At 49.1% G+C, this 14,406-nt stretch overlaps 1 protein-coding gene across 1 annotated transcript in view; it reads right to left on the reverse strand.

Moving 5' to 3' along the window:
- Arl3 (ADP ribosylation factor like GTPase 3) overlaps nt 1–14,406 on the reverse strand; it is a 46,464-nt gene that overhangs the window by 10,883 nt on the left and 21,175 nt on the right. The window contains exons 4-5 of the mRNA XM_004631488.3: nt 5,788–5,838; nt 4,197–4,382 (exon numbers count right to left, since the gene is read on the reverse strand). Of these exons, the coding sequence (XP_004631545.1) occupies nt 4,197–4,382; nt 5,788–5,838 (237 nt within the window). The remainder of the gene's footprint in view (nt 1–4,196; nt 4,383–5,787; nt 5,839–14,406) is intronic.

The following is a 14,406-nucleotide window of genomic DNA, read 5'->3' on the forward strand; positions in this document are numbered from 1 at the left end:
GTGTGTGTGTGTGGCCAGCTCAGCCCACCAGGGGGCGGGGCTGGCTGGCATGTGGTGCTGGGGGATTGAACCGTGGTCCCTGTGCTTTGCTGAGCTTGTTCTAAGTAGGTGCTTTAGACCACTGAGCCATCTCTCCAGCCCTGTTGAGCTATCTTGCTGGCTTCTCACCCTCACTTTTTTTTTGGTGGAACAAGGGATTAAACTCAAGCCCCTGTGCTTGCCAGGGAAGCATTTATTCTACTGAGCCATCTCTCTGCCCCTCACTTTTTAACTTTTTTAGAAAACTTTTATGATGACTGTGCTATGGGGCTAGGTCTCTCCAGCCAGGGTGGGAGTGCTGGGGGTAGGAGGTCCCACTTGAGGAGCTTCCCGCAGGTCCCTAACCTCCTTGTCTCCTTCCTTCTCCTTCCTCCTGCAGTAGTGCCAGGAGGTAGTGGCTGGGGTCCTAGGAGGCAGGTGGGCGAGGGGCAAGGCCTGTGGGGGCTCACCTACTTGTAGGTCCTCACACTGGAAACCTTTGTCAGCTGCTTGCCTCAGGGTCTTGGGTGCTGTAGACTGGGCAGTGGGCTGTGGTTTCTCCTTTGAACTGGTGCAGCAGTGGGGTGAAAATGTGTACCAAATGCATGTGGCTCCCACAGAATAGTAAGTATGAAGGGCAAAGGAGATAGCTCAGTGGCTTAAGTGCTTGCCTGGCAAGTATAAGGTCCTGAGTTCAATTCCTCGGTTACTGCCCCCCTACCCCCCTAAAAGAAGTGTGAGGTGCTCATGGGCAAATGGGATCTTCTCATCCGGGTATCTGATGCCACAGTTGAAGTCCAGCCCGGACTCTTCCAGGTTGAAGAACATGCCCAGCTTCCTGGTCATCATTTTGGTGTACATGGCCTCACTGGCTTGCACTGCTGGTGGAAGACACTGCCAACCACACAGAGGAACTGTGGCTACACCTTGCTTGGCCTTGCACCCCAGGGCTTTGCTGCAGCACAGGATGCAGGGCACCCCGGCCAACATGCAACCTCCTCATGGAGGATGACAGTGGTGAGGCTGGTAGTGCTGGACCCATGTGGCACTGTACGGCCATCTGGGTGTCCTCTGGAGACCTCGTCCTCCCCTGAGGCTGCCCACATACTGGCCCAGGAGCATGCTGTCCACCTGCACCTCACAGATACACTTTAGCGTTTTCACCTTCTCGTTGTGGTTGCGGGCTTCTCCATGACCACCAGCCAGCATCTGTAGCAGCTGGATCTGTACTCGGCCCTCAGTGTCAAAGGGCAGGGCCGTCCCAGGAGCACCATGAGGTTCTTCACCATCTCTGGACACTCTGATGCGGGAGATCTGGTTCCCGCGTTAAAAGGGAGATGAGGCTGGACAGTGGCTGGAGCCCAGTAGGTCCCCTCTGAAGGGCTTCTCCATGAGGAGATGGCTCTACCCTAGGGCTCCCACAGGCCTGGAGGGTGTGTGGTGACAGCCTTGCAGCAGTTGGGGCCAGGCAAGGCAGAGGAGGCACAAGCCACAGGCGCTGGTGCAGCGAGTCCATGTGTGCTTGGAGGCACTTGCAGGTGGCCAGGTGGTCGTGCTGGCAGAGACACAGACGCTGCCAGCTAAGGACTCTTCCAGCTTGGGCCTCTCCTGCAGGTAGCTTGCCAATGGCAGCTATGGTGAGGGGTGACCGAGCGAAGCCCACCACAGAGGTGTTCTAGGCAGCAGCCTGTCCCAAGAGCACCACCAGATGATGAGGACACCTTCTTCTGTGCCAGGTCACCCAAGTGCCCATGATGATGAACATGTGGGTGTCGGCCTGGTGGAAGGCCTTGCCCTGGATAGCTCTTCCTGCAGGATTCCACGTGCCTGGGTCAGCCCAGGCCCTCTGCTCCGCAAGATCCTGTCTGTGTACACAGCTGAGTGCACGACCACTGGGCCCACGCAACAGGCGGGGGCAGGCGCCCCCACAATTCCTCCGGAGCTCGCACTCAGAGTGTCCTCTTGGCCCTCCAGCACCGGCATAGGGGGCCGTGCCACTCAGCAGCCACCCTCTGCACAGCCCCGTGACCACCACTCCTTGTGGATACGCCTACCTCATTTTTTATTTATTTATTTTTTTACCTCATTTTTTTAAAAAAATTTTATTTATTTATGTGTGTGTGTGTGGCGCCAGCTCAGCCCACCAGGGGGCGGGGCTGGCTGGCATGTGGTGCTGGGGGTTGAACCGCGGTCCCTGTGCTTTGCTAAGCTTGTGCTAAGTAGGTGCTTTAGACCACTGAGCCATCTCACCAGCCCCAAAAGTAGAGACACATTCTTTTTTTTTGTGGAACGGGGGATTGAACTCAGGCCCTTACGCTTGCCAGGGAAGCACTTATTCCACTGAGCCATCTCCCCGGACCTCCTTACTTTTTAACCTCATAAACTTTAATGTAATTAAGATTGTGAATATATTCCTTTTTTTTTTTCTTTTCTTTTCTTTTTGAAACAGGGTCTTGCTGTATAGTTCAGGTTGGCCTTGAACTCACTTTGCAGCCCAGGCTGGCCTCAAATTCACAGCAAGCCTCCTGCCTTAGTCTCCTGAATGCTGGGATCATTGGCATGCACCAACACAACAATATATGACTTTTTTTTTTTTTTTGGCGGAACTGGGGATTGAACTCAGGCCCTTGCACTTGCCAGGGAAGCGCTTATTCCACTGAGCCATCTCCCCAGCCCCAATATATATTACTTTTATAATCAGAATCTAATAAGGAAATAAGACCAAAAAAACACAAACAAACAACCCACAAAACCAAAACTCTTCCCCAAGCCTAAATTCCACAGAGCCCTGGAATCCATTTGGCGAGCATAGTTGTGTGTGTGTGTGTGTGTGTGTGTGTGTGTCTGCATGCACGTGTGCGTGTGTGTGTGCATGCATGCACGCATGCACTGGGGCTACTTGTGGGGTGCAGGCCACACAGCTGTGGAGCAGCATCTGTTTCCTGCTGCATGCCAGCCCTGGGTAAGAGGCTGTGGCCCGACAGGACTGAGGTAATTCTAGGCATACACTTGGGATAGAGGCAATGGCATCATTTAGGAGAGCTGGGCCTCAGGTGCCTCCGAACAGATAGGTATGCTGGAAGTAACGGAGGGTGCAGGGCAGCAGGAGGAAGCACACCTGGTCAGACAGAACTGCCCAAACACACTGTGGTGCTGGTAGGGGGCATATGCACCACATGCCCAGGTACCAGACCACACTAGGCAAGCACTCTACAATGAGCCATACCACTTGCCTCCTCTGCCCTTTTTTTTTTTTTTTAATTTTGGAAAAGGGTCTTGCTATGTTGCCCAGACTGGGCTTGAACTTCTGATCCTCCTACCTCGGGTTCCCAAGTAGCTGGGACTGTGGTATATACCAGCACCATCTGGCCACGATACAATTCCTCTCAACATGTCAAATCCCCCTCGGCATCCCAAGCAGGACAGTCTGGTCCTCACCGCACAGCCTCACACTACAGCAGGTGCGCCAGGTGTTCAAAGGAGGCCCAGGGGGGCGGCTTGGGCTTCTGGGTGAGAAGCAGTCCTCGGGGCCAGCTCGAGTGGCAGTGCATCAGAGTCAAAAGCACTCATCACCCGGGAACAACAGTCTCCTGAGTGCTGGGAACACAGCCACATTCCATGCCCTCTGTGAAATTAGAGGAGTCTGTTCTCATATAGTTCCTTAGAACAAAGCATGGGGCTTTCTGTCCCTAGAATCCCTGGTGGGAAACCAAGGTGCAGGTACAGGAATAGATACCAACTTGGGGAGGAGGAGAGAACCACAGAAGAAACAAACTCTTTCAGGATTACTAGTGTGCATGGGGTTCCTGATGGCCTTCAACTTGGGAGTAAGGGTTGCTAGCAGCTATAACATCAGAGACAGCACAGAGCCTGACTCAGTCATCAGAGTTCTAGAGTTTGAAACCACCTTCAGAGTTTTCTGTTCAGACCTTCTGCCTGTCCAGGAGACAGGCTGGCTTCGTGTGCAGGCGGGGTTCTAGGGCTGTCCTGGGACATTCCCTGGTACCTTGTTGGTCACTAAGAAGGAAAGAACCAACCTTCTTCACACATTCCACACCCGAGAATGGATCCTCTGCCCTTCAGAGGCTGTTTGGTTGGGACCTTCTCTCTCTGCGCCCCGCCCATGAGAGGGCACCTGGCTGTGCACTGTGAAGGCACCAAGCCTCCTGAGGCCTCACCTGAACACCCTCGCCGGTGAGTGCTGAGCAGGACTGGATCTGCCAGACACGGTCGCGGATGGTGTGCAGATTCAGCCCCTCTGCAATTTCAGAGGCGGGGGCCGCTGTAAGCAGGTCCTGCTTGTTAGCAAAGATGAGCACTGGCACACAGCTGAGCTTCTCCTCCTCCAGCAACTCGGCTAGCTCCTGCACCACAGGGGGTGGGGTGGGGTGGGGACAGGGCAAGCATGGAATCCAGGGTACTTAGGAGGCTTTTACTTATAAAACCCAAAACACGTAAGCTGATCAATAGTAACTCCCAAGGGCAGTGCCTCTCAGGCTTCAACCATCTTTGTACAGGGATGCCCCATCAGACCCCTAGGCTGAGCAGGATGCTGACTTGGGAGCAGGAGCCAGGCTCAGCAACCTGCTGTAACATCTGCCTAGGTGCTCCTCCTGGAGGTGAGTCAGGGATCACACTTTGCTGCCTTTGGAAGCCCACTTCTGGTATTCTAGGACACAGGCCAAAGACTGCAAGGAGATCTGAGCACGCTTCCCCTAGGAGGTCTGCTCCACCAAGTGAGGCTTCCTCTGCCTAAGCAGTCTATGCCATTGCTTCTCTATGCAAAATGTGGACAGTGACCACGTCATATACACACACTGACATATAGCCTGTACTTGAAGCCATATTTGGGTCAAGGTTTATCTACTGACTTTTTTTTTTAATGTAAGTATCTTTAATTACTAGTATTTTTTTTTTTTTTAATGGAACCAGGGATTGAACTCAGGCCCACGCACTTGCCACGGAAGCACTTATTCCACTGAGCCATCTCCCCTATCTACTGACTTAGAAACAATAGCAGCTTAACTCTGACCTGTAAATTTTTTCCCATCTTTTTGAATTTGTCACAGTTAACTTTGGATCAATTAAATAAAAATGGTAAGTGTAAAGCTGCAATAGTGGCCCCAGCCTATAACCTTACCGTTCTGGGAGGCTGAGGAAGGAGGAACACAAGTTGGAGCCCAGCGTGGGCAATTCAGAGATCTTGTCTCAAAAAAGGGATGGGAATCTGGACGTGGTGGCCTGAAACGCCATCACCTGGGAGGCTGAAGCAGGAGGCTCACTGCAAGCTGGAGGCCAGCCCAGGCTACAGAGCCAGCCTGACTTACAGAGACAAACCTGTCCCTCTGCATCCCCACCCAAAAGTGGGCTGGCGATTTAGCTGGGTGTGAGAGGGCTGGGTCAATCCTCATCCAGCGGACAGGACAAAGCACCAATATGGAGAGGACAAGTGCCTTGTTCCTGTGGGTTTATTTCTACATGGGCTAAAAGAAAATACCAGAGCACAGTACTGTTTTAGGCATGGTGCTAAATTCTATCTGTTGCTATCTTCTATATTCAATTTGACTGATGCTAAAAGGCTTTAATCACAAAATTGTTTAAGGACCCTCAACTAGTTTCTTTTCAGATAGCTGTCATGTTTGTGAGTCAGAATGACCATACTGTTCAAATTAAAGGTTAAACAAAAGCCACCTCCCTCCCTCTCACACATTTACAAGGTAGATTAATGAATACCCCAGTTTTGGAAGTATCTCAAGAGCAGTTATTTACCTGGCCCGTCTCTTCAAATCTTTTTCTGTCTGCACTATCAATCACATAGATCTGTAAAGGAAAAAAGGTTACTTCACCAAGCAGAAATAGCAGGCAGAGGGCCAGCTTCTATCAAAGGAACAGGTAGATTACAGCAGATTTCAGCTGAGTACAACATACAGAAATGACTGGCAGCTCTCACCTCATCTATGGAACCTAAATGTATAAATCAACTATCAGCTTGAAACTTGTCTCCAAGAAAAAAAAAAAAATCAAGTCATAAAGGAAAAAAAAAAATTAAATGTATTCTAGGGGCTGGAGAGATAGCTTGGCAGTCTAAGCGCTTGCCTGGCAAGTGCAAGGACCTGGTTGAACCCCTGTACCACATGCCATGCCTGCCCCAGAACCCCAGACATGCTGGGCGGGCCACTAAAACTGGGCATGGTGGCGCACACCTGTAATCCCAGCACTGGGAAGGCAGAGACGAGAGACTCACCATGAATCTGAACTGAGTAGTGAGACCCTGTATCAAATAAATTAATTTAAAAAAAAAGTATTCTAAAGGGAGGTTATGATTCACGGCACTCAGCATGGTGCTGCTGGGTGTGGTGGTGTAGACCTGTAACTCCAGCACTTGGAGGCTGAGGCAGGGGGATGTCTGTGAGTTGGAGGCCAGCCTGGGCTACATAAGCAACTTCAAGGCCAGCCTGAGTTACATAGTAAGACTGATCTGAAATAAATAAATAAATAAGTAAATGAATAAATAAAAAATCAGAGTGGTGCTTTAGGCAGTTGGTTGTATCTTTCTTGGCAGCTACTTCGACATTTTTATTTGGTTACAGAAGATCTACAGAAAGGGTGATACTACCACCTCTCCTCCCCCTCATTTTGTAGTTCTAGGGACTGAACCAAGGGTACACCGGGTTACACTGCCAAACCTTTCTTGAGACAGGTTTTTGCCAAGTTTCTGAACTGCTAAGCTAGGCTGAAACATGTGATCCTCATGCCTCAGCTTCAGGTGTTAAGATTACAGGCATGTGCCACCACACCTGGCAGGAGAAAGAGCCAGGTGAGGTGACACATGGCTGATGCACCAGTTCCCCACCAGGAATGCAACCATTATGTACTGTAAGCGTGCTAATAAAAATCAGGAAGGAGGGGGCTGGTGAGATGGCTCAGTGGTCTAAAGCACCTACTTAAAATAAGCTCAGCAAAGCACAAGGACCACAGTGCAATCCCCCAGCACCACATGCCAGCCAGCCCCGCCCCCTGGTGGGCTGAGCTGGCCACACACACGTTAAAAAATAATAATAATAAAAAAATCAGGAAGGAAAGGGCTTCTCCCAATGAGTTAAGGCCCTGCGGCTCAATGGAGTCGGCACACAGTGCCCTTTGTCTAGCGCCTGCTCTGCTCCTGGGCGTGCTGCCACCTCTTGGCCATTGTGCTCCTCCTGTGCTGCTCTCCGAGGCTGGTCAGCCTGAGAGGCCCAGGTGTGGCTTCCCACTGTCAGCCTGAGTTGAGGTCTATGGGTGAAACAGGCAGGCATGGGGATAAGCTCTGACGTCCCTTATTGGAGCACCTCCTATCCTCTGAGTGTCCATGGGAGCATTATTATGTAATTAGCAAAGAGATGATTTTATTTTTCTAATATATTTGGTTGTTGCAGGGTCTCACTATGCAGCTTGGACTCGCGGTGATCCTTTTACCCTCCCCAGTGCTGGGATCACAGGCATGAGCCACTAGGCCTCGATTCTGGCTGGCTCAGCCCATCCTGGGGGCAGGGGTGGCCAGCCATGTGGTTCCTGGGATTGAACTGCAGTCGCTGCGTTTTGCCTAAGCAGGCCCTTTAGTCCACTGAGCTATCTCACTCGCTCAGAGAGGGTTAATGTTTGAAATGTATCTCACTTGATATCCTTTGTCAGCACTTTGTGGTAATGGGAATTGAATCCACAGCCTTTGCACTCGGCTACAGCTACTCCTTAGCTATTGTTTTAAATTTTCAGACAGGGTCTCACTGTGTTACCCAGGTTGGGCTTGAACTTGTGATCTTCTTGTCTCAGCCTCCCAGCATACTGGAGGTACAGGTGTATGTCACAATAGCCAGCAATGTCCTGTTTGGGATAGCGAAGCGGTGACTAAGTCACTTGGTGTAAGTTATGTGAAGTTTCAATACCAAGCCTATGATGATGTGAGTGGCGCTTCACAGTAACATGGACATACTGGGAGCAGGTACTACCATGCTCACCACAGCACGCCTCACACGTGCTACAGAAGCACGTCTGGTGAGCCATGCACGCATCTTATGCATCCACAGGCCACTTTACTTCCCTAGCCTAAACACTGGAAAGTACCCTGTCTTCACCCTTCTATCAAACATTGTCTTGGTTACTTCTCCCAAATTGATAAAGCTGAGTCCAGTGTCCTCAGCATCACCCTCCTTGAGAGCACCTAACCCTTCAAAAGTTACCCCAACTCTTCAAGCGACTACAGAATCATTCTGTGCTGCCAAGCAAGGGCGGACAAACCTTTTTGGGAGGAAGCAATGGGAAATGCTTTCCACTTGTGGCCAAAAGGCTCATCCACAAGACTGATGGTGGTGGCCGGGGAGATCAAGCCACAGGAAACCTGCGTACAGACCTGTGTGCCTGTGTCCCAACAGGACTTTTATTTGTGGAAACTGAAATTTGAATTCCATATAAAATTTTCTTTCCTTCTTTCTCTTCTTCTTCTTCTTCTTCTTCTTTTTTTTTTTGAGACAGGGTCTCACTATGCAGTTCGGGCTGGCCTTGAGCTCACTTTGTAGCCCAGGCTGGTCTCCAACTTGCAACAATCCTGTCTCAGTCTCCTTAGTGCTGGGATTATAGGCCAGCAACACTCTGCTTGGCTTGAACTGCACAGAAGTTTTACATGTCACAAAATATTTTTTTGTTTTGTTTTGTTTTTTGGTACTGGGAATCAACTCAGTCAGGACCTTGCACTTGCCAGGCAGGTGCTGTGCTGCTGAGCTACACCCCTGGTCCCTTCTTTTTTCTCAATCACTTAAAAACATCAAAACCTCTCTGGCTTGCAGGCTATACAGAGAGAGGAGGCTGGATCACATGTGCCCTGGTGCTAAAGCAAGATCTGACCACAGGCCCAGAGAAGTGAAGGATGTTTGCCTGCCTCATCCTGCTTCTGCATCCGTGTGGAGCACAGTGCTATGGGCGTTCACCAGCAGGGCACAGTAAACAGCCACACAGCCCTTGGCACTGTCATTCCAACGGTGACAAACAGGCAGCAGACTCAGGGAGAGGCTCATGGTGTCAGGACCCAGTTCACAGACTTGGCTGCTTCAGCAACTTGGGCTCCCCAATGGCTCAGGATGTAATGGAAGCCTGGCTGAAGCCCTAGGGCCGCCCTGGGCCAGCGTGATGTGGCTGCTCTCAGCTGACTTTCTCCTGGATGGCACATGAGTTCCCAGGCACTCTGGCTGATGAGAAGGTGGGCTCTAGGGTTCCCACCACGAGGCTTGCAGCACCCCACCAGGTGTTAGTGCGTATGATTCCAAACTGCCCTTACCTGTAGCCCAGAAAGTACCTTACGGAGGCTTGTGATCACAATGTCCTCACAAACTGCTCTTCTTTGGGTCACGTTCTTGTTTTTGTACACAGGGTCTCACCATGTAGTCCATGCTGACTTCAAACTCACAACACAGCCCAGGCTGGCCTCAGCCTTATTGTGATCCTCCCGTCTTAGCCTCCCAAGTACTGGGATTACAGGTTTGAGCTACCATGCCTGACATTTTTGGGTTTTTTAAGATGTTTTGCTATGTAGCCCAAACTGCCCTCAAATTTGTGGCAATCTAGCCTGGGTTACAAAGTGAGTTAAAGACAGGAGAATAAGAGGTATACAATAGTAGTCTTTTAGTTATTCTTTTGTGTTCAGCAGCAAAATATTTCCATCAGCACACCCTACAAATGGACTTCTCTTCCACCCTATGGGTCATGATTCCACCTGAGTCTACAGGGTGGATTTCAAAGAAATAGCTGTAGGGGGCTGGAGAGATGGCTCAGTGGTCTAAAGCACCTACTTGAAACAAGCTTGACAAAGCACAGGGACCGCGGTTCGATCCCCCAGCACCACATGCCAGCCAGCCGTGCCCCCTGATGGGCTGAGCTGCCCCCCCCACAATAAATAAATGTTAAAAAAAAAAAATAGCTGTAGCTCAGTTCCACAAGTGACGCCTAGCCACCAGTAACTGTCACAGTCACTATGCATGTCCACAATACACTAGAACTTGTGCGATATCCTATCCTCAAACTGTTAGAAGTGCTGGTCATTTACTTGCCATTCCAGTATTTATCTTATGCTTTACTCTTAGTACTTCTTTGCTATCATGAAAAGTTTTTCTTAGTTCAATTGTTTTGAAACATTTAATTTTTTTTTTTTTTTTTGCAGAACCGGGAATTGAACTCAGGCCCTTACGCTTGCCAGGGAAGCACTTATTCCACTGAGCCAGCTCCCCGGCCCCTTAATTTTTTTTTTTAATTTAATTTATTTATTTGTGTGTGTGTGTGTGTGTGTGTGTGTGTGCGCACGCGCGTGTGTACGTCTGTGTGTGTGGCCAGCTCAGCCCACCAGGGGGCAGGGCTGGCTGGCATGTGGTGCTGGGGGATTGAACCACGGTCCCTGGGCTTTGCTAAGCTTGTTCTAAGTAGGTGCTTTAGACCACTGAGCCATCTCACCAGCCCCTACGATAACTATTTTTTAATCAAGTAAATGAGTATAGCACAGTTTGCTTATCCATTTACTTCCTAAAGAGTACCTTGGTGGCTTCCAAGTTTTGGCAACTAGGCATAATGCAGCTATAAACATCCAGAGGCCTGGACCTGGTGAGATAGTTCAAGAGACTTGGGGCTGGGGAGATGGCTCAGTGGAATAAGCCCTTCCCTGGCAAGCGCAAGGGCCTGAGTTCAATCCCTGGTTCCGGAAAAAAAAAAAAAAAGAGAGAGAGAGACTAAGCAGCTGCTTACACAAGTGCAGGGACCAGGGTTTGATCCCCTTGCACCACATGCTGTGCAGACCCCCCACCCGCACAATGAACCATCCACCAAGACTGGGCATGGTGGCTCATGCCTGTAATCCCAGTGCTTGGGAGGGCGAAAACAGGAGGATCACTAGGAGTCTGAGCTGAGACCCTATACCAAAGGCATGAAAAAAAAAAAAAAAAAAATCCAGAGGCAGAATTCTGTGTGGAACTTTAGGTAGATATTTTTAGAGTATTCCTGGATTTCATGGTACTATGTTTGCTCTGTAAGAAACTGCCAGCTGTCTTCCAAAGAGGCCGTGCTGTGCCGCCCTCCCTCCAGCTCTGCTGTGGGTGCTCCTGCCCTGCCTGCCCCTCACGAGCACTGGGATGGTCTGGGTTTGGATTTCTGCCACTTCTATAGCTATGAAATGGCATCTCACTGTTGCTTTAAGTTGAAATTCCCTAATGACGTAACGTTGAGCCTATTTTCATACACTTATCTACCATCTGCATATCTTCTTTGGTGAGGTGTCTACTCAGATCTTTTGTCCATTTAAAAAAATCAGGTTGTTAAAAAAAATCAGGTTGTTTATTGATTTCTAAGGTTTTTTTTTTTAAGAGTTTATTTATTTATTTATTTTTATTTATTTATGTGTGTGTGTGTGTGTGGCCTGCTCAGCCCACCAGGGGGCGGGGCTGGCTGGCATGTGGTGCTGGGGGATTGAACCGCGGTCCCTGGGCTTTGCTAAGCTTATTCTAAGTAGGTGCTTTACACCACTGAGCCATCTCACCAGCCCGATTTCTAAGGTTTTTTAAAAAATCTTTTTGAGGCAGGGTCTCACTATGCAGTGCAGGCTGGCCTCGAGTTCGCTTTGTAGCCGGGTTGGTCTCAAGCTCACAACGACCCTCCTACCTCAGCCTCCCGAGTGCTACAAGGAATTCTCACTAGCTAGTCTACACTGACTTCAAACTTGCAGAATCCTCCTTCTCAGCTTCCCAAGTGATGGAATTATAGGTGTGCATCACCATGCCTGACAAGGATATAACACTTTTATCAGATGCTTATTTTATAAATATTTTGTCCAAATCTACGATGTTTTCTTCTTCAATCTCTCTTAGACAGGGACCTCCCATGTAGTTCAGTACTGCCTTGAACTCACCACGTGGCCCAGACTGGTCTCAAAATTGCAGTGGGCTTCATTCTCATAAGTGTCTTTCTTTCTCTTATTTAGGACAGGGTCTACAGGGTCTCACTACGTAGATCAGACTCAGTGATCCACCTGTGTTCAGCCTCCCAAGAGCTTAAGTGTCTTTCTTTTTCTTTTTTTTTTTGCGGTGCCAGGGATTGAACTCAGGACCCTGCACTTGCGAGGCAAGCGCTTATTCTACTAAGCTATCTCCCTGGCCCCTCAAGTGTCTTTTTTTTTTTTTTTTACATTTATTTATTGTGTGTGTGTGGCCAGCTCAGCCCACCAGGGGGCGCGGCTGGCTGGCATGTGGTGCTGGGGGAGCGAACCGCGCTCCCAACTTTGCCAAGCTTGTTCCAAGTAGGTGCTTTAGACCACTGAGCCATCTCTCCAGCCCCTCCTCAAGTGTCTTTCATAGAGATTTTTTTCAGAAGTTTTAAATTCCAACAAAGTGCTAGGCTTGGCAGCACATGCCTATAATCCCTGTGCTGAGGCAGCTGAGACAGAAGGCTCACTGGGAGTTTTAGGTCAACCTGGACTGTGCAGCAAGTTTAAGACTGGCCTGAATTACAGAGAAAGAATCCATCTCAAGTAAATATGTAAGTGGCTGGGAAGACAGCTTGGTGGCCTAAGTGCCTGCCTGGCAAGCACAAGGTTCTGAGTTCGATCCCTAGTACTGCATGCCATGCCCACTCTGGAACCTGGGCATGCTATGCTGGTCACTGAAACCAGGTATGGTGGTACACACCTGTAATCCTAGTGCTGGGGACGCTGAGACAGGAGGATCACTACAAGTCTGAATTGGGTAGTGAGACCCTACACCAAATGAATGAATGAATGAATGAATGAATGAATGATTTTAAAAAGTATTTCAAAGTAACTGAATAATAGGGGCCAGGGAGATAGCTCAGTAGAATAAGTGCCTGACTGGCAAAGGCAAGACTGTCACAAAACAAAGGGCCAGCCTGATAGCTCAGCAGACTAAAGTGCCTGCTTAGGCACAGCACAGTGGGTAGGGTTCGATCCCTCCCTAAGGTGGAGATTGAGACTGGGTATGGTGGCACGCACCTGTAATCCCAGTGCTTGGGAGGCTGAAAACAGGAGTATCACTGAGTGTGATCTGTGTAGTGAGACCCAGTAGACCCTGTCCTAAATACAGAAAAAAGAAAAAAAAAAAAAAGTACTGGACACATGGCTCAGCGTGAAGGCCCCTGAACTCAATCCATAATGCCATAATACCACAGGAGGGAAAAATAAGCCAAAACAAAGGTGGGTGATAGGCATGCGTTTGGGAATGCATTGTACTTGTTTTTATTTTATTTATTTATTTATTTATTTATTTATTTATTTATTTATTTAGTGTGTGGCCAGCTCAGCCCACCAGGGGGAGGGCGGGCTGGCATGTGGTGCTGGGGGATCGAACCGAGGTCCCTGTGCTTTGATTGGCTTAGCTTGTTCTAAGTAGGTGCTTTAGACCACTGAACCATCTCACCAGCCCCATGTACTTGTTTTTAAACCTTTAGATAAATTTGAAAATTTTTGGTTTTTTGAGATAGGGTCTTGCTGTATAATTTGGGCTGTCCTTCACTCTCCATGTAGCCCAGTCTAGCCTTGAATCATGATTATCCTCATGCCTCAGCCTCCTGAGCGCTGGGGTTATGGGCATGTACCTTCATGCCTGGCTGAAATTTTTCTTTTCTTTTTTAAAATTTATTTATTTATTTAGTATTTAGTACAGGGTCTACAGATCGGACTTGTAGTGATCCTTCCTCTTTTTCAGCCTCCTAAGTACTGGGATTACTGGTGTGTGCCATCATGCCCAGTTTCATTCAAGGTTTCAGGGTGCCCCAGGGGTGGGGCTCGCATGGCAGGCCAGGGATTAACCCCTTGGCCCCTGCGTCCACCTAAGCAGGTGCTTTAATCTGCTGAGCTGTTGGGCCGGCTCCCTGAATTTTTTTTTTTTTTTTGGCGGAACAGGGGATTGAACTCATGTTCTTGTGCTTGCCAGGGTAGCGATTATTCCACTGACCCATCTCCCAGAAATTTCTCTAATATTAAAAAATTAAGGGGCTGGGGAAATGGCTGAGTAGAATAAGCGCTTCCCTGTTAGGCGCAAGGGCCTGAGTTCAATCCCTGACTCCGCAAAAAAAAAAAAAAAAAAAAAATTAATAAGGGCAAGCCTGATGGTATACACCTGTAATAATCCCAGCACTTGGGAGAACCAGCAAGGAGTGGGAAGAGGAGCTCAAGGCCAGCTTGGGCTCAAAGGAAGTTTCAGGCTTGTTTGGGATATTTAGGAGACTGACTCAAAAAGCTGGGGGGGAAAAGCTGAAAAATTTAAATATCAAGAAATGATGCAGGGAGGGCTGGTGAGATGGCTCAGTGGACTAAAGCACCTATTTAGAATAGAACAAGCTCAGCAAAGCACAGGGACCACAGTTCAA

The sequence above is a fragment of the Octodon degus genome, unplaced genomic scaffold, assembly GCF_000260255.1.
Source record: "Octodon degus isolate 3935 unplaced genomic scaffold, OctDeg1.0 scaffold00042, whole genome shotgun sequence".
NCBI classification, from domain to species: Eukaryota; Metazoa; Chordata; class Mammalia; order Rodentia; family Octodontidae; genus Octodon; species Octodon degus.